This window comes from Nothobranchius furzeri, chromosome 3 (assembly GCF_043380555.1).
Source record: "Nothobranchius furzeri strain GRZ-AD chromosome 3, NfurGRZ-RIMD1, whole genome shotgun sequence".
In the NCBI taxonomy this organism is placed as follows: Eukaryota; Metazoa; Chordata; class Actinopteri; order Cyprinodontiformes; family Nothobranchiidae; genus Nothobranchius; species Nothobranchius furzeri.
The window spans coordinates 92,115,669-92,136,399 of record NC_091743.1 but is presented as its reverse complement, the minus strand read 5'-3'; the positions used below and the strand labels follow the sequence as shown (position 1 = coordinate 92,136,399).

At 44.1% G+C, this 20,731-nt stretch overlaps 1 protein-coding gene across 1 annotated transcript in view; it reads left to right on the top strand.

The window, feature by feature from the left end:
- itsn2a (intersectin 2a) overlaps positions 1-20,731 on the top strand; it is a gene marked incomplete in the record, with an annotated part of 53,352 nt that overhangs the window by 2,546 nt on the left and 30,075 nt on the right. Inside the window, 5 exon segments of the mRNA XM_070549979.1 lie at positions 8,087-8,154; positions 17,734-17,826; positions 17,944-18,007; positions 18,428-18,600; positions 19,934-20,131. Coding sequence (XP_070406080.1) covers positions 8,148-8,154; positions 17,734-17,826; positions 17,944-18,007; positions 18,428-18,600; positions 19,934-20,131 — 535 coding nt within the window.

The following is a 20,731-nucleotide window of genomic DNA, read 5'->3' as shown; positions in this document are numbered from 1 at the left end:
GTTTAACTGTTGGTATGATGTTCTTATTGTTGAATACGTTGAATTTCTTTCACAGTTTTCATTGGTTCACTCTATCCCTTGTTTTACCCATCTGTCCTGTCCTACAATGTTTCACCTTTTTTGTAATTTGAATTGCTTTTATTTTTTATTTATTCACTATATTTGTACTTCTACTGTACCATGTTCAGCGCTTTGGGCTTCCTGACAGGGTTGCGGAAGGCGCTTTATAAATAAAGCTTTGATTGATTGATTGATTGATTGATTGATTGATTGATTGATTGATTGAATTTTCTGTTAGATTTACTCCAGACATATTTGGAGACATTTTTCCTACGGTCTTTGAGATCGTCAAGATTTTCTTTTGAAAGATGTGATTTGTGCTTTTTACTTGGTCATCAGAGGTCTGGGCATTGGAATTCTCACCGGTGTCTTATTGTTGGACTATGACCTTTGACCTGCAGGGCTTTAGATGTTGTCCTGGTTTTTTTTTTTTGTTTTTTAATTTCTTTAAAAAGGGGCAAGATATGTTGCTTTTTAAAAAATCTTTTTGCCTACTTCCTCTTGTCAGACCGATTCTATTGATGCGGCGTCTTCATAGGATTGTGGTTAGTGGAACTAAAATTAGCTCTAAATAGCATGTTTAGTCAAAGTTAATTTGTGATTGAAAAGGGAAAGCCTTTTTCTCTTAAAGGTGTGGTTCACTCTTTTAATCGATACATCTGCAGTAGTCTATCAGAAATGGATGCCTTGTAAGTCGTACTCTGAGGAAAAAAATCTCTAGTGCGCCTGTTTCAGGAGTTAGAAGTGAGCTAAATCAAAGTTGAGCTTCTGATGACAGGATTTGGTGTAGGGCTGCATGATATTAAGTAGGGATGTCCCGATACAACTTTTTCACTTCCGATACGATACCAATATTGCAGCCTTCAGTATTGACCGATACCGATATCAATCCAATACGATATTAGCACAAATCATACGTACTTTTTACCTATTTCGTAGATCGATATTGAATTACTTCCGATATCGATATCGTAACGGGACATCCCTAATATTAGGAAAACCTGCGATGTTAAGGGGCCTTGGGTAGACCTTGGCACCTCTGCTGTCCCATCACAGGGGAAGGGGAAGTCCAGGAGTGGGAGGACCCAACCTTACCTAGATGTCCTGTGTCTTTTATAATCCGGAAGTTGTGCAAATGCAGGGATGGGCATAGATATTCTGCTGGGGTGGGGCTGGGTTGGTGCCCTCGGACTCCGTGAGGCTCTGTGATGCTGCTGCTTTGGGCCCTGGCAGGATGGGCTGGGGTCTCCATGCCCTGGGTGGCATTTTGGCAACAGAGGTGCCTATTGGGGCCAGTGGGGGAGCTGGCTCCCTGGAGGGCTTAAGTCCAACCAGCCATTCCTCCCCATCCCCACACATTTCTCTCCTCCTGCTCCCTCACATCATCACACAAACATGCATATAGGACCTTGGGGGGTGGACAAGTCAGGGGATGCGGGTATGGACCCCATTTCCGCATTCCTGTGGCAACCTGCCCCCCAATTTTATCTGCACCTTTAACACTTCCACCAACGACATTCCACGCAAACACACACTTAGGGCCTTGGGAGTGAGCACATCCAACGGCATTTGGCAGGGGGATTTCTCAGCCTCCTCCCGAGTGCCAGTACCCACTTCCAATTTTAAACTGCACTTAGACACTGAGGGCTGTGGGTGCAAGTGGGGTGGTGTGGTGGCATCAGCTGGCATAGGCCAGACGATGCCCGCACTGTCCGCTCACCACAGCCACGGAATACACCTCATCAACACTCACTAACACCATATTTGAGCAGGCGGAGGGAGACTAGGGGTCTTAGCACACCTCTGTTGTCGCTTGGCTTCCTGGGGCTGGAGGCTAGGAGGGAGATCTGGCCATCTGGTTGGGGTCTGGGGTGGTGGGATGCTGTGCTCAGCATTGGGCGGGAGAGCCTGCTCATCAGCACCCCAGCAGAAAGGGTCAAACTCTGGGAACCAGTGATGGTTGTACCCCATGTGCAGCAGTACCGGGACCAGAGTGAATAGGGTGTGTATGGGGAGCATGAGTGGGTGTCCAGCGTGCATTTTTGTAAGTCTTGGGTTGTATGTGCATGTGTGAGCATGAGGGAGGGAGCGTGTGACTGTGTTTGTGTATGACTGTATATGTCAGGTGGGTCCTTTGACTCCTCCCCTCTCCTGGAACTTCTTTTGATGATATAGATCTTCGTCTCCCCTCCCCCTGCCACACCTGGTGTGGAGTGTGGTGCCTTGGTCTGCCTGAGTGTTCGTGGCTCCCGGGTCAGGTAGTGTAAGATTTTTGGCGTCTGCCTGATCAGTCCCGGTGGCTGCCTGGTGGGGTCTGGGTTCCTGGGCTCTGCTGGGTCCCCAGCGGGGGTGGTCACCCCTGGGTCCCGGGTCATTGGGTCCCAGGCTCAGCCGGCTGGGGGGTGGGAGGCTGCGGGCGGGCCTGTGGGCTTGCCGCTGATATCTCCCAAGACTCTGCCGGCTGCAGGTTGTGGCCCCCCGAGGCGATCCTCTGCACCTCTCGAGGGGAGCGGGGGCCTTTCTGGTCACAGTCTCCGTGGGGTTCCTGTGTTCTGGGGCAGCGCCTGGATCTCTGGGACTTGGAGCTCCCTCCATCTCCTACACATCTTTAGGGGCAGATCTGTGGTCCCTCACACTCTCTATTGGACGCTCCTATAGAGAAACCTTACATAAACAAGAGCGTGTACACACACAGGTGCTCACATGGTGCTCTCATAAGTATGGACTTGGGCACGTTCAACACAGGTCTTAAGGCTATGGTGGGCACTAAATGCACTGTGATTTATTATCGTGATTCTTCAGTTAAGCAATGTTGATTATATATTTCTTCATCAAGTTGACGCAGTGAGAGCTTGCTCCTGTTGTTTTGTTGTTGTGTCCCTTTTTTTTCTTCTCTCTTTCTGCAGGTCTAGAAGCAGACTCTTTTTCATTATGGTTTATTTTTGTGGACCCCCCACCCCCCTCTCTCCCCACCTTTTGTCTCTTCCTTTCTCTTTCACCTCTGTCTCCGTGTCTGGTCAGAATTACAAAGCATTCAAAAACAATAACAATAAAGTTTTAAGTATCAGGCGTGACATTTAAAGCAGACGCTTTGATGCTCCACCTGAGAGTAAATCTGTAAGGCTTGTCGCCAGCATTCAGACATCAATTCTGTTTGCTTCACAGCCAGACAGGACACGAAAAAAACAACCAACCAAAAAAAGAAGGAAAACCTGCGATGCGCGATAACAGTGATTAAAATTATGAAGGTAATATGACTTGCAATAAATAATCAAATACTTAACTCAATAACCAAAAAGAAACAAAGAAATTTAAAAACGACAATAAATATAAAAATTGGGAAAAGCAAAAATTGTGATCAAAAGATGTGAAGAAAGGGGTGAAAAATGAACAAGAACAGGTCATCAGAGGATCCTGGGAACAGCAGTCAGCAGAAGGAGCAGAACGAAGCTAACTCAAGTGTTTGCTAGCCATCTAAACGTCCACCTTGTGGGCGGGCATCTAACCAGTAGAACCCACCCGATTGGCCAAGCTGGTGAAGAGCTCTATTTGATTTGTCAAAAACTTTATGCATCCGTTTGATTTACAAAATGCATTATGTGTATCAAACATTTGAGCTGACCATTTATTGCATTTTTTCTGTTCTTTGCAATATTCTTAATGCGCATGCCGATATAGCGATGACAATACATTTGTGATGTATATTATGCAGCCCTAATTTGGAGTCTTAGTTCCTGATATTTGGACATTTCGCCTCTGATTGGATAAAAGCAATGCAACTTTACCACTGACTTTGTTTGCTTTGCAATAGGGTTGCAGGATATTAGGAAAACCTGCGATATGCAATAACAGTGGTTAATATTGCGATGACGATATTACTTGCGATTAATTAAAATTTAACTCAGGAATAAAAATAATCAAAAAATGAAATTAAAAATGATATAACAATTCATGAAAATGAGAAAAGCAAAAGATGTGAAGAAAGGGGAAAAGAAAATGAACAAGAAAAGGCAATCAGTGGATCCCTGGAAAAGCAGAATCAGCAGAAAGAGCAGAACTAAGCTAACTCACGGGTTTGCTAACCATCTAATTTAAGTGCCGTCCGCCTCGGGGGGCGGGCACCTAACCTATGAGAACCCACCCTATTGGCCAAATGGGTGAAGAGCTCTATTTTATTTGTTAAAAAACATCATGCTTCCATTTGATTGACAGAACGCATCATGTGTAGCAAACATTTGAGCTGACCATTCATTGCGATGTTTATCTGTTCTTTGTGATATGCATATTGCGCACGCTGATATCGTGATAACGATATATTTGCGATATATTGTGCAGCTCTACTTTGCAACGAAGATGTTTTATCTCCACAAATGACATAAGCATGGAGAAGTTCTGCTGTGTGGTAGAGTTGCTAATGCTAACAGTTAGCTTCTACTAGCCAAGGCGCTTTCTGCTGTTTCCTGGTCACTAAATCAACAACAGCCTTCTCCGTCGTGATGGTTGTGTCCATGAGTGTTTAGTGACTGTGTGACGTAGATCTGTCAGGATTTTCAAATCCTAAAATATTTATAATTTTCTTCAGATGATATTATGATTTGGAACATTCCTTACCATTCCTGTCAGTTTTGAGTGAATTGCTCTTGTTATAATTAAGTTAGCACTCTGGTAACAGAACAAATATGAAGGGCATCCATCGGGTTTGGCTGCAGTGTGCTGTCTAAGGCTCGCAGTGATTGGCAGCACTGGCATGTGCAGGCAGTGATTTATATTACAACATACAGTAGCTGCATCGCACAATAAAACAAGGGAGCCAGTAAAGATGTTACAGCGTAATAGACCTAGAAAGACATCAGATGAATGAATGAATGAATGAAAGCTGAAGCAGTGAAAAAGGAGAGGGTAAAGTCAGGCAAAGGTCAGATTCTGTGAAAAGGTTAGCATGAATTTGACATGAGTCAGAGCCAGTAGGGAGACATCGTTCTTGTTACTGGTTTTTAGACATAACCAGGGATGAATGAATGAAACATGAGTAAAGGAGAACTGTGTCAAGAGAGTCAATAAAATCCACATGAGACCAATTCCCTGAGTGATGGAGGGCAAAAGCGCTGAAATGGGAAGCTGAGATCAGTATTCTAACAGAGGGAAACTACGTCTTAAAGAATGTGCACATTTTCTATTTGAAAATTTAACAAGCGTGAATCATCAAGTATTTTAGAAGTGTGCTGGCAGAGCTGTTGACCTGAAAAAAGTTTTAGAAACCAGATGAAAGAAGCCAAACTTGGTTTTCTAGGCAGAAAGGATGTGGAGTCTAAGCTTTGGGGCAGTGTTTTCCTTCTGCGGGTGGATGTAATGGTTAATTTAGATAAAAACCCCACCTTGTACAGGTGGTCTGTACTAACAGACCTTTGCAGATGCAAACTGCTTTCTATGCATCTTTATTTCCTGTTGGATCATCAAACACGTCTCCTCGCCAAATTGAGATGCATACAGCTGTCACGACTTCTCAAGTCTGGAAAATACTATTACTTTTTCTGTAGCTCCGATGGTCACCGTCAGAGGGTTCCCAGAGCGATGGTTCCAGGCATGTGATGAGCAGCATCTGGCCGTCAGACAGGAGTGGTAAATAGGTTTTTGTCAAGGCCTCGGGGTACAGCCCCTCCCCCACACAGTCACCTAAACATCTCTACGTTTTACGTCAAAGTGATGGCAGTTTTATTTGAGCAGGCTTTCTCTCAGCAATCGACCAGCCCATACCTCTCTCTGAACCATTAATTGGATCGGAGTGACGCCATGGTGATATTTATACCCTCAGTCTTCAAATATATGTCGGGGCTTCATAATAAAGCAAACGACGTTCAGACTACACGTCCGGCGTAGCCTCATCTACTCTACTCCAGATATTCCTCCATTTATGGAATCAATAATCCACATTATTTAAAATACCTTGACATACATCGGGCTGCATGGTGGCGCAGTGGTTAGCACTGTTGCCTCGCAGCACGAAGGTTGCAGGTTCGAAACTCGACCGCGGCCTTTCTGCGTGGAGTTGCGTGTTCTCCCCATGCATGCGTGGGTTTCCTCCGGGTACTCCGGTTTCCCCCACAGATCACAACACGCCCTATAGGTTATAGATTGTAAGTTGCTTTGGATAAAAGCGTCTGCTAAATAAATAAACATAAACATACTACAACCTAGTAGCAAAAGCATCAACAAGAGCATTTTTAGCTCAAGGGCCGTGGTCTGGCAAAGGTGCCCTACAGAAGACACTGTGGTGGAGTTACTTAGGTTTGTGTTGGGTGTGTTCTGCTTTTAGTTTTTCACTTTCCAGAAGTCCACTTGTGTTTAGCTTCATCTACACAACGTCACGGTGAACATGAGTGGGACCGGTCACCCTTGGCATTAGTACTGCAACAAACGATTGTTTGGATCATCGATAGGTTGGCCATCGTTTGAGTTTGAACGATTCTGAGTTTCCAAACTACTATTTTGAATGTATTTGAAATACAAATATTTGTTTTGCTTTTATAAAAATCTAACAGTGAATTTCTCTATAAATTACAAGGACATTTTACTTAGTAATAGTAAACAGTAGAACTGTTTCTTTAGATGGTCACTTTAAATATGACACGTACATTTTTATTAGTTACACGTCACGGTTCTTAACTCAGTTAGCAGGGTAATGTTGTGCTAACATAGAGACATCAGGGTGACATTTACACATGGACAGAGTTGAGCAAGTGAGGTAGAACCAGCACTAAACCAAGGACAGAAGCTACTCTCAAATAAATGGATAGAAATAATAGTTGACTAACCAGCAACAATTAACTGGTTAGTCAACTACTGAAGCAATCATGAGTTGCAGCTCTAGGGGGCAGGACCTAAGATGTATTACTGCAAAGTAGAGAAATGTTCATTACATCTGGAGCTCGCTGATGCTGTATCTTTATGACTAATGAGGAAATTAACTCACCTTTATAGGCCACCGGAAAAGATATAATCTTCAATGTTAGGGGAGGAATCAATCTTCCCTCAAGCTATTTGTTTTTGTCCAGAGCAACAAAGTTTGGGATAAGGATGTTGATTGGTAAGAATCTGGTGATGCGATGTATATCACAATACAAGGGACATGATACGATAAACATCGCAAAACAGGAGAGACGTCACGATACGATGTGATGGTGGCACAGGAGTTAAATGTTCGCCCTGTAATCAGAAGGTTGCAGGTTCGAGTCCTACTCTGTCGCTGTCATTGTGTCCTTGGGCAAGACACTTAACCCACCTTGCCTGCTGGTGGTGGTTGGAGGGATATTTCATTGGAAAAGTCAGGCTAGATGTTTTCAAGACACACCCAGTGTTATTGCGAGATCTCTCTCAGGTCTTGTCCGAAGGAAGGTGGTAACAACCGCTGCCACCTAGCAGTCGGAGTTTGAATTGCACCACACAAAAGAAGTACAGTAATTGTTCGCATGTAAATTCTTAATAAAAAATCGATTCAGTTTCGTAACACAAAATTTGGCGATATTTCAGTGTATAGATATTTTCTTACACTACTAGTTTGGGACAACGCATCTTCTCTACAAAATCAGCTTAAACATTTTCATTTTTTTACTTTATGTTTTTCATTTGTAAAGTGAACAGTTTATAGCGTAAACCAAATAAATATATGTACTCATAGTGCTAGAGTGATCCAAACGGAATGGTACTTTTTCATATATCACCATCCCGTCTCCCTTGGCGACATGTGGAAGCTGTTTGTCCTCTTCAGGCCTGCTCTATCTTAGCTTCATCGCTCTCTGCCTACTTACTTCCCCTCCCATCTGTCCTTCTGCCTCTCTATCATCCCTCGCCATGTTAGCTCTCCACTGTGCCACCCTCGCAGGAAGAGTAGGATTTTCTTTCCCCAAGTTATATTTCTGCTCTTCTCTGCATTTGTTTCCTGTATCTTCCTCGAGCACAGATGCCTCACGTCTGTCTATTTCTCTGTGCCGCACATACATTCTTACTTGTCTCTCTCTTTTCTCTGCAGATGTCTGAGAGCTAGCCAGCAGAGGACTTTCCCTCGCTGCCTGAGCGTTCCACCTGCAGCCATGAATGGTAAGAATGCAGTTTTTAGTCTCCGGCGTGCAGGAGTCTGTGCGGACAATGTGCTTATCTGTTAAGCTTTGATTGGGGAAACGTTCAGGGGTGAACGTCAAGTTCAGAGGAAATGAAGGGAAGAAGCAGAATGAAATGGTAATAAACTGTTACTGTGACAGGATATTTGAATCAAGTTTGGGTTTTATTGTAACAGACGGAAGAAAAAGGACTTAAAAATAGGATTTGGGATATTACGGTGTAGTTTTCTATGGCGCATTTTATTTAACTCTTACAAAATAATTGCTGAGTGAATGTTTTGGTTGTTTCTATCCTAAAAAGCACGTGTGTACATTCTTCTGCATGCAATAGATCAGAGCCTGTATGTGTTGGATGTTTCTATTCCACAGGAGTAATTCTTCAGTTTGAACATGCCCAGCACCCTCGAATAACTCCGTTAAATCCCATTCCCTAAAACAACACAACGGCAAAAACAATAGGAGGCTGACCGTCCCACAGCGCAGAGAATACTGATCCACTAGAGCTCATCCTAAACGTCATCCTGGCCTCTCGAGGTGAAATGACTGATGTGGTCTTCCCCTGCAGACTGGAGCTGGGTGCTCATGGGGGGGGGGGGGGGGGGGGGGGGGGGGTACTAAGGACCTTGCAGCACTCAGGCTGACAAAAGGACAAGAAAACACTGGAGGCAGAGGTTCTTTGTGCAGCAGCTGCAGTGGAAGAGAGACGCGGTACAGTTGGATTCTGCACAGGTGGCGTTACTATAGGAGCGGTTGCGTGCACATGTGCGTATGTGTGCATGTGTGTATGTGTGCATGTGTGTATGTGTGCATGTGCGTATGTGTGCATGTGCGTACGCAGCACTGTGGTTTGAGTCTGTGCAGCATCGGTGTTAGCTGAAGGGCTCTTGTGTATTCTCCCAGAATTTGTATTCTGAGCTGATTCATAGAAGTTGTTTTGCTTCTCAAAGGAACGCAGTTTGGATTGAGTTCAAATGCTCTGGGTATTTGAGGGACAAATACACGGAAATAAACAAATAATTTACCTAGGAAGGGAAAATCCTTTAGGGATTGTTATTTGAGTCAGTCTCGTTGTGCAGTTCTTGTTCATAACCACTTTACAAAATCTGTAAGCTTCTGGAGATGGTTTCACTTATAGATGTAAGCTTCTGGAGATGGTTTCACTTATAGATGTAAGCTTCTGGAGATGGTTTCACTTATAGATGTAAGCTTCTGGAGATGGTTTCACTTATAGATGTAAGCTTCTGGAGATGGTTTCACTTATAGATGTAAGCTTCTGGAGATGGTTTCCTGTACATTTAAATGTATTTTCTATTGTGGTGTGGTGTTTTCCACGTGTGCTTTTTATTTCTGTTGGAAAAATCGACTTGAAACACCTGACTTGTTGTGACTTGTAAGTTTGTGTTCAGTAAAAATAAACTGCAGACCTCTTTTAAGCCTCCTTTCCACCGGACGTGAAAGCAGTGTTTTATTTGAACCACAAGCTCTCTTCCAACCGGAGCGACTCTGATGCGAAACGGGAGCGAAAGCGTTCCACACAACTGATCCTGTGAGGTCACAGAATCACGGGAGAATTGCAACACCACGCAAAGCAGCTGTTGTTAAAGCAGCTTTCCAGAGTTTTCTACTTCCAGAAACTATGTATGGTTTTCCAGAAATCCGTAAAAGTGATTATCTTATCATGTACCGTGATATAATATAAGCAATACATCTTCTCTTTTTTTGCTAAGCCCGCCCCGCAGAGCTCCGTGCAATAGGAAACTGAGCGCCGACCAGAACTAACCAATAGCGTTAGACTACCGCTTACGTGTTTCACATTTAAGGAATACCTCGGCTGATGCAGAGTTGATGAACTTTTCACGGACAGGTAAGTCTCTAAAATATAAATATATGAGAACACAACATGACATGAGACTAATACTCGTAAAACAGCGTGTTTTAGCTGTTTGTCGGCTACAGAAGCACGTTTATAAACAGAAACGTGAAGTCGCCATCTTAAAAAAAACAGAGCAAGAGCGTTTTTGTGTGATACGCTTGTCAGCCACTAGATGGTGCCATCAGATAACAGAAATACTCCGAAAGAAGCTTTAAGTCAACTTTTATTTTTGCTACGTTTTCTACCTGATTCCCCGTAACAAGATCCCACTGACTGCTGTCTGCTGCAGGTAAAATACTGACTACTCAGCGTTCGCACCAATAACATATAACTACGCTTGGAAATGTTGGTCAAAAATAGTGTCATTTCTTTTGTTACACAGATTTGATCGCATTAGCACAAATAGAGTGACTTATATTTATTTCAGTTTAGTTATAAATAACATCCATTCCCATTAGTGATGCACCAATAGGAAGTTTTTGGGCAGATACCGATATCCGATACTGAGCTCACTGTTATGGCCGATGACCGATATTTGCCGATACTGACCTACTGACATTAATGCTTCTAAAATCAACAGATTTTGTATAGAATGACAATTATTAAAGCTGAATTTACGTTATTATGTACACACACAACACACACATTTACGCTTCTGAGATGATTACAATCACTGTCACATGACTAAACAATTACACATCACCCCCCCCCCCCCCCCCCCCCGAAACAGGCAAACAAAAGGAGACGAGATGGAAAAATATCGGTTGTTAATATCGGCCCGGTTTTATTCATCAAAACCACACCGATCTGTTAAAAAATGACTAACATCAGCCAGTTCTGATATTGAAGCTGATATATTGTCCATCCCTAATTCCCATTCATCCTTCTGTTCAGGACGTTGGAGTCATTTCATGTGGCACGCTTTATCTGGACTTCCACTGAGTGGCCGTATGTCTCCACAAGAACAAATGACAAGTGTATAACTTCTGTCGTTTCTGCGTAAGAAGCTTTGCAGTGCCCCACTCACTCACAGAGCATCGGCCCTCACTCATGCACTCACTGCATTAACTGGCAGGCAGTTATGTGGCCATGCTAGCTCCATGTCCCAGTTGCACTGTGCTGGAGCACCCCCCACCCCTGCACCTCCCCACAAGCTCTAAGTGGAGGCTGTCGAAGCCATCGAGACAATGGGAAGAATACTCACAGCTCTTTAGGAGATTAATTACTTTCTCATTTTTACTGCAGTCCTTTTCTGACAAAGCCGTAAGTAGGTCAGTCACTGTGAGCTTCTAACGCCGGCTTTGTCAGGGGACAGAGTACGCACCTGACCAGGTGTTGCTATGGAGGTTTGGAGGAGTACACACCTGAACAGGTGTTGCTATGGAGGTTTGGAGGAGTACACACCTGACCAGGTGTTGCTATGGAGGTTTGGAGGAGTACACACCTGAACAGGTGTTGCTATGGAGGTCTGGAGGAGTACACACCTGAACAGGTGTTGCTATGGAGGTTTGGAGGAGTACACACCTGAACAGGTGTTGCTATGGAGGTTTGGAGGAGTACGCACCTGAACAGGTGTTGCTATGGAGGTTTGGAGGAGTACGCACCTGACCAGGTGTTGCTATGGAGGTTTGGAGGAGTACACACCTGAACAGGTGTTGCTATGGAGGTTTGGAGGAGTACACACCTGACCAGGTGTTGCTATGGAGGTTTGGAGGAGTACACACCTGACCAGGTGTTGCTATGGAGGTTTGGAGGAGTACACACCTGACCAGGTGTTGCTATGGAGGTCTGGAGGAGTACACACCTGAACAGGTGTTGCTATGGAGGTTTGGAGGAGTACACACCTGAACAGGTGTTGCTATGGAGGTTTGGAGGAGTACGCACCTGAACAGGTGTTGCTATGGAGGTTTGGAGGAGTACGCACCTGAACAGGTGTTGCTATGGAGGTTTGGAGGAGTACACACCTGACCAGGTGTTGCTATGGAGGTTTGGAGGAGTACACACCTGACCAGGTGTTGCTATGGAGGTTTGGAGGAGTACGCACCTGAACAGGTGTTGCTATGGAGGTTTGGAGGAGTACGCACCTGAACAGGTGTTGCTATGGAGGTTTGGAGGAGTACACACCTGACCAGGTGTTGCTATGGAGGTTTGGAGGAGTACACACCTGAACAGGTGTTGCTATGGAGGTTTGGAGGAGTACACACCTGACCAGGTGTTGCTATGGAGGTTTGGAGGAGTACACACCTGACCAGGTGTTGCTATGGAGGTTTGGAGGAGTACACACCTGACCAGGTGTTGCTATGGAGGTCTGGAGGAGTACGCACCTGACCAGGTGTTGCTATGGAGGTCTGGAGGAGTACGCACCTGAACAGGTGTTGCTATGGAGGTCTGGAGGAGTACGCACCTGAACAGGTGTTGCTATGAAGGTTTGGAGGAGTACGCACCTGAACAGGTGTTGCTATGGAGGTTTGGAGGAGTACGCACCTGAACAGGTGTTGCTATGGAGGTTTGGAGGGGTACGCACCTGAACAGGTGTTGCTATGGAGGTTTGGAGGAGTACGCACCTGAACAGGTGTTGCTATGGAGGTTTGGAGGAGTACGCACCTGAACAGGTGTTGCTATGGAGGTTTGGAGGAGTACGCACCTGAACAGGTGTTGCTATGGAGGTTTGGAGGAGTACACACCTGAACAGGTGTTGCTATGGAGGTTTGGAGGAGTACGCACCTGAACAGGTGTTGCTATGGAGGTTTGGAGGAGTACGCACCTGAACAGGTGTTGCTATGGAGGTTTGGAGGAGTACGCACCTGAACAGGTGTTGCTATGGAGGTTTGGAGGAGTACGCACCTGAACAGGTGTTGCTATGGAGGTTTGGAGGAGTACGCACCTGAACAGGTGTTGCTATGGAGGTTTGGAGGAGTACGCACCTGAACAGGTGTTGCTATGGAGGTTTGGAGGAGTACGCACCTGAACAGGTGTTGCTATGGAGGTTTGGAGGAGTACGCACCTGAACAGGTGTTGCTATGGAGGTTTGGAGGAGTACACACCTGACCAGGTGTTGCTATGGAGGTCTGGAGGAGTACGCACCTGACCAGGTGTTGCTATGGAGGTCTGGAGGAGTACGCACCTGAACAGGTGTTGCTATGGAGGTCTGGAGGAGTACGCACCTGACCAGGTGTTGCTATGAAGGTTTGGAGGAGTACGCACCTGAACAGGTGTTGCTATGGAGGTTTGGAGGAGTACGCACCTGAACAGGTGTTGCTATGGAGGTTTGGAGGGGTACGCACCTGAACAGGTGTTGCTATGGAGGTTTGGAGGAGTACGCACCTGAACAGGTGTTGCTATGGAGGTTTGGAGGAGTACGCACCTGAACAGGTGTTGCTATGGAGGTTTGGAGGAGTACGCACCTGAACAGGTGTTGCTATGGAGGTTTGGAGGAGTACACACCTGAACAGGTGTTGCTATGGAGGTTTGGAGGAGTACGCACCTGAACAGGTGTTGCTATGGAGGTTTGGAGGAGTACGCACCTGAACAGGTGTTGCTATGGAGGTTTGGAGGAGTACGCACCTGAACAGGTGTTGCTATGGAGGTTTGGAGGAGTACGCACCTGAACAGGTGTTGCTATGGAGGTTTGGAGGAGTACGCACCTGAACAGGTGTTGCTATGGAGGTTTGGAGGAGTACGCACCTGAACAGGTGTTGCTATGGAGGTTTGGAGGAGTACGCACCTGAACAGGTGTTGCTATGGAGGTTTGGAGGAGTACGCACCTGAACAGGTGTTGCTATGGAGGTTTGGGTAGTTTGTCTGGCATTAGTTTCACATTTCTTATGGAAGCAAACAGATGTTAGATTCAAAACTAAACTTTTCCTCTCCCTCATAATCAAAATGCAACCTAATTATGGAGTTGCTCAATTATTTTAGGGCTGGTCCAAGAGCTGTGACTCAGACTTAGCGGTGAAATATGTCCGTAAGTCTGTGTGAGGTCGGATGGAGCTCAGCGGATTGTTTGGGTTAGTGCTGGGGTGGAAGTTCTGTCGTGGGCAGGGTGGCATTTCCTGCTGAATAAATCACAGCGTCGCTGGAGATATGACTGATAGGAATGTCTTTGGGCTCCTGCTTAGTGCTCCAGTTGTAATGTGACTCCGCCTGGGTCACTAGTGTTTGTTGGAGTTAAACTGGTAAGAAAAATAAGGGTTACCCCAACAGGTGTCATTTGCAGTCAACATCTACAACATGTTGTCTCAATGTTTAATAGGAAAATCATTATAGTATTAGAATAAAGTTAATGCAGGTCAGATAGTTATGAAGAAGTTTCCAGATGTTAAAGGCTGACAGAAAAAATTGGGTCTTAGAACAATTGGTGACTGTTCTTTGAGTCTCTATGAAACTTTGGTGGGGTTCACAATGTCCCAGGAGCCTTGGTAAATGGCCAAACAGCCCAATAATAAAGCCCCACAATGGAAAGACTGGTTTGCCCCACCCAGTCAGCCAGGACCTTTAAAAGCTGACTGCCTTATTTACCCCAATGGCTCTATGATGCTCCCAAAAGCTAGAAATCCTGTGTACATGCGATAACTCAACAGGCAAGCTGTGCATCTATCTGGCATTCATTCATTCATAGTCTGGATGTTCCCAGTACATCCTGGAACATTACATGTGTGCTACACCATTCTTCTTTGCTATTTTCTCCTCTTCCACCAAGGACGTTGGCAATAGCTCAAGCTAGCAGTAGCAGTAGCTTGGGCTAACATTAGCAGTAACTTGTGCTTGCGTTGTTCTGCCGTTAGCATTACGCCACCAATATTTAAATATTGCTGGTGTTCAAGTGGGTTGGGAAATTCAAGTTTAAGTTGGTGTTTGTGCCAATGACATTAAACAGGCTTTTCTCAGAACTCAACGTTTTTCCGCGGCCACTACAACATTTTTTTTTACTTAGGAAAGCAGAGATGACAGACATGTAGGTATGGTACCTCTGGAACCCCTTTAAAGCCAAAAGCCAAGAGAAAAAATAATCACTGATCGTTTATCAGCTGGTGTTAATCCCATTGATGATGGTCTTTTTATTTTTTATTTACCAAAAATTTGTTGTGAATACAAGTTTTTACGTTGTCAAAAATCAGGCCGTTTTTGTCTATGAAACAATTCATCTAGCATTAGCAAATAAACACCTATCGACTAATATTCTGAGACAATAAAGAAATAGTACTTTTTCTTTTTTCAAGTTTCAGGTTTTGTGTTTGGGAACTAAAATACTTGTGCGCATTAATTTAGTGGCAGAAATGAAACCAGTTATATTCTATGGAATACATTTTGTTTAATAAAAAGTTCTGTATTTTCCTTATTTTTAGTTCTCCTTAGGCATTGTATGTTTAAAAAAGTTCCCTTTGCATTATTATGGGGCTCAGAAGATTGAAAGAGAAATCTGTTAATAATAAAAATAATACATTTTATTTAAAAGCGCCTTTCAGAACACCCAAGGTCACGTGACAGAAAATACATTCAGAAAATACATTAAAACAACAATAAAACGCAAAAAAGAAAAAACAAAGAAAGAAACAGTTCATTAAAATCAGAGGTTGTAGGCAGATTTAAACATGTGTGTTTTGAGTTTTGATTGGAAAAGGGTAAAACTGTCGACGTTCCTGATGTCTGGGGGAAGTGAGTTCCAGAGTCGAGGAGCAGAGCGGCTGAAAGCTCTGCTCCCCATGGTAGCGAGACGGGCAGAAGGAACCGCAAGATGGATGGAAGAAGAAGATCTGATTGAACGGGACGGGGTGTGAATACTTATAAGGTCTGAGATATATGGAGGAGAGAGGTTGTGGATAGCTTTGAAGGTATGGAGGAGAATTTTGAAGATGGACCTGAATTTAACTGGGAGCCAGTGAAGCTGCTGGAGAACCGGGGTGATGTGGTGAAAGGAAGGGGTTCTGGTGATAATACGGGCTGCTGAATTCTGGACCAGTTGCAGTTTATGAAGGAGTTTGTTGGGGAGACCATAAAGAAGTGAATTGCAATAGTCGATACGGGAGGTGACGAGGCTGTGGGCGAGAATGGCGGCAGTGTGAGGGGTCAGGGAGGGACGGAGACGGTTTATGGAACGTAGATGGGAGTATGCTGACCGAATTATGTTATTAATGTGAGCTTGAAAAGAAAGTGAGCTGTCGAGAATGACACCCAGACTCTTGACGTGAGGGGAGGGGGAGACTGTGGCACTGTCAATAGTTAAAGAAAAGCTGTCAGATGTTGAGAGGGTGGAGTTAGAAGAAGTTCAGTTTTATTGCCGTTGAGTTTGAGGAAATTAGAGGTGAACCATGATTTGATTTCAGAGACGCAGAGTGTAAGGGAGGAGGTGGGAGAGTTGAGTTGGGCTTACTGGAAATGTAGAGCTGGGTGTCATCCGCAAAGCAGTGAAACTGGATATTGAATTTGCGGAAGATTTTGCCGATAGGGAGGAGATATACTATGAAGAGGAGGGGCCCCAGGACAGAGCCCTGGGGCACACCTGACTTGACTGGGGAGGGTTCTGAGGCAAAGGATTTTAACTGGATGAACTGAGTGCAGCCAGTAAGGTAAGATTGAAACCAGCGGAGGGGGGTGTGAGTGATGCCTAAGGAAGAGAGTCTATTGAGGAGGATGGGATGAGAAATGGTGTCAAAGGCCGCACTCAGATCGAGGAGAATGAGAATAGAGATTAAACCAGAAGATATTTACACTTTGCCTCCTGTGATCACCATGTAAACAGACTTAGGCACCAGGCAAGCCCGTCTGTCAGACAGGCAAAGCTGAGCATCAAAAAATATATTTTAGTTCATTTATCCCAGTTTATTCAGTAGTAGCTGTTAGCTTAGATCTCTCGGCTGTTCAAGTTACTATCGCTTTAATTATGTTTTGTTATATTCTGTTGATGTCGCCCTATCTTTGTGGGTTTTTTCCCAGTTACTGCCATAGAGGAGGTCTGTTTATGATATTAATATTTCAAAGTCATGGAAATGCCTTCAGTAAATCAAAGTATCCATAACAATCGATTCATTAAAAGTCTACATCTTTCTTTGTTCAAGCCATTTTGTTTTATTTGTATTCATTTTGCACACCACCGTCAGCTCCACATTTAATTCACCACCAAAGGTAAATCGTGTTTCTGTGAGATCAGAGCGAGCAGGGTGAGAAGTAGCTGAGCTGACATTTTTATAAATTAGTCATCGTCAGGTTCTGAGGAAGATCTCATTCGGATGGGAAAATATTCACTCAGTAGAAGGATTTTTGTTTTATCGCCTCTACGTTGAAGGTGTTTTGCTGGCTGTTGGAAGCTCTGATGGATTTGTCAGATTAATGAAAGGTGTGGTTCACTGAAAACCTTTTTTTAAGTGTTTCCTGATTAAAATCAGTCACTCTGAGATTTTCATGCAGGCTGAACATGAAAATAGTCTCCTACACCTATCTCCTGCTTTAGCTTCTGACAGATCTGCGTCATATTCTGTCGATGTCTCGTGTAAGCTAATGGTTAGCATTAGCAGCAACACGCCTGTAACAATCCAGACTTGAATCCATGCTTTCCCACTCATTCCACCTGTTGTCATTTAATTTAATTCTTTATAAGAAGATGAGAATTCATATAAAATCGTCGTTGTTCTTTTCAGAGTTAAATCCAAATCAAACTAGAACATGTACTCGTGTCTTGGTTCTGTCCAGGCGGGGCCAGCGTTTGGGCCATTACTCCGGAGGAGAGAGGGAAACACGACAAGCAGTTTGAGAACCTCGCCCCGGTCCTCGGCTACGTCTCAGGTAGGCTTCAGTAACCCAGCTGGTTTTGTTTCTGTTCCCGCTGGTTTTCTTGGAACTGTCACTGCTGCCGCTCTATCGGATTTCTCTGAACTCCATGTGATTGTTGTTTGTCCTCAGGAGAACAAGCGAGGAAGTTCTTTCTCCAGTCTGGCCTCCCAGCTTCTGTCTTAGCAGAGATTTGGTAACGAAACTCCTGTAAATCATCTTCAGAATTCCATTATGAAGCTGTAGCAAGCGGGCCACAAGGTCCCGGTTTGTGTCGGGTCAATCAGTTTAGTACATCAGCCTGTTTTAGCTTCCTGTGGAGCACTCATTTCCTCCGCAGCCTGCCACACCTTGTAAACTGTGTGTGGCTGGGGTAGTGTGTGTGTGTGTGTACTGTAATTAGAACATAGAGGGGTTGTGTGTGTGTGTGTGTGTGTGAGTGTATCTGCTGTTTTTGTATGAAAAAATGTGGCAGGAATTCAGTCCCACCAGAGCCTCGTCTTTGTGAAGCTGGCTTTTTCTATTGTCTCCGTAAGGGAGGAACAGGAGCAGGAATGTAGAGTGTCACCGTGCACTCAGCGTCGCTAAGGCGCTTTTCCTCTTCTCTCTGCTGTAGGAGCCTAGCTGACATGGACTATGATGGGAAGATGGACAGACTGGAGTTTTCAATCGCTATGAAGCTAATTAAGCTTAAGCTCCAGGGGCGGAGCCTGCCCTGGGCCTTGCCAAGCATCATGAAGCAAACTCCATCTTCTAATAATAATAATATGACTTCATCAGCACGATTTGGTAAACATTTATTATTATTTTTTGTTTAAAGATCAACACATTTGAGTGTTAAAGGGGACAAATTATGCAAAACTCACCTTTTTCATCCTTTCGTGCCGCCACGTGGCTCTCTTTGGTCTCCCAGACTTGGAAAGAACCCGTCCATCTGTTTTGTCGGTGTTTGGTTTTAGAAATGGAGTTTACGCCACAAATCCCTGGTCTGACTCTTCCTGACCTTTTAGCTAGCTGAATCACTTCAGGGTTTCACTTTCCCACCAGAATGAACCATTTTAATGTGATCAGCCCTGTTTAAGGAGATGTGAATGTTATTTACATGAACTGCTATTAACGGCTGGGAATATTTATGTTTATGTTTATGTACATATCAGCATAAAACCCACCTAACCTGGAGAAGAGCAGCTGCTGCTGAAGGCTCTACTCCAAGCCCCTCCTGGATGGTAGCGTCTCAGCCTATAGCAGCTTGAGCTGGACATGAATGGCTAGCTCCAGTTTGTTTCCTTAAAGTGACAGATCCCTGAAATGGCTCATTCTGGAGGATACTGAAACTGTTATGAATAAAACTGCAGAGATGGCTTCACGTGAGACCTTTTGCACAGGTATGCTCCATCTCGGTCTCTTCGCTCAGCCGAGCAGGAACTTCTGGTGGTCCCCGGTCGAAATATCGATCGAGGGGTTATCGTGCTTTTTCTGTTTTGGCTCCAACTCTGTGGAATGAATTGCCACTGAGCATTAGGCAGACGCCGTCCCTTCACGTCTTTAAGTCTCGTCTAAAGACTCATTTTTATTTGATTGCTTGTCAGCGCTAGGGTTCTTTGCCCTGACATGATGGTTTTAATTCTTCTTCTTTTGATCAGGATGCTTGATCTTATTTTGTCCACCATTTGTTTTTAATCGTTTAGTCTTATTCCGTTATCTCTCTGTATTTGTAATACTGCTCGCTTGTTATTTTATGATTTTATGTTTTTATCTTGCTCTTATGCCCAGGTACTGGGAATGTTTTTATGATGCTGTTCAGCACCTTGGGCTTCTGATAACGTTGTGGAAGGTGCTCTACAAATAAACTTGATTGATTGATTGATTGATTGATTGATTGATTGAAAAGCCTTCATAAACATGTTTTGTATAGACCACAAAACTATTATAATGGAAGAAAAAAGTCACGATATGTCTCCTTTAATTCCTCTGCTTGTAGAGGTGTTATTATCATGATGGACTGTTTCCCTAAACCAGTAATACGTACATTAGCTGGGTATTTACTGTGTTAACACAACAAATGTACACCTCTCATGATTCATAACCTCCCCGTGTTTACCTTTGTGTTTCCTTTACGTAGGAATGGGATCCATGCCCAACTTATCCGTTGGTCTGTCATCCATGTCCATCCTAACACCCCTTCCTGCTAACCCCCCCTTCCACTCGTTGCAACCCCTGGTGCCAGTGACTCTGCCTTTGGCTACCTCTTTTGGAAACTCTGGGCTCCCCAACGGCACCGTCAACCTGCTCACCTCACCACTTGTTCCCATCAGTGCAGGTTGGTTCTGCAGTAGAACCGTTCTGGTCCCGTTCTTAAACAAGCGCCGTTATAAATGTGAGCATCAGGTCATGTAAAGATAAGAAGAGACGGTTTTATGGAAGATGTGGGGTTTATGTTTAGTCCAACATTTGTTGACTAATGAGACCTGGTGTCCATGTCTGTGGTCATCTCTCCTGTTGTGGGAGTCGATGTTTTTAATAAAGGAAATTTTAACCAAGAATAGATTTTCTACATTTCAGTTTACTTCATTTCTTTTTATATTTACACGGATCTACAAATCAGGAGAAATTAAAGATGCATTCCAATAAAATAAAACCAAGACTTAAGAGGCTATAGATGTTTTTTCTCAAGGGTCACGTAAGATTCAGGTGTAATGATCCATTTTCATGCAGAGCCTTACCTGTAATGTTAACATCAATTGTTCATTTTTATTCTAATGCATTTTACCATGAAGTCATTTGATATGTTACACAGTTTTCACGTATTTTATGGTGATTATTAGCTAGTGCTAATAGCAGTGGCTGAGGCAACTAACTTTAGCATCTCTTTTAAACAGACCATAATATTTGTGCCAGAAAAAACATTTTAATGTGAAAC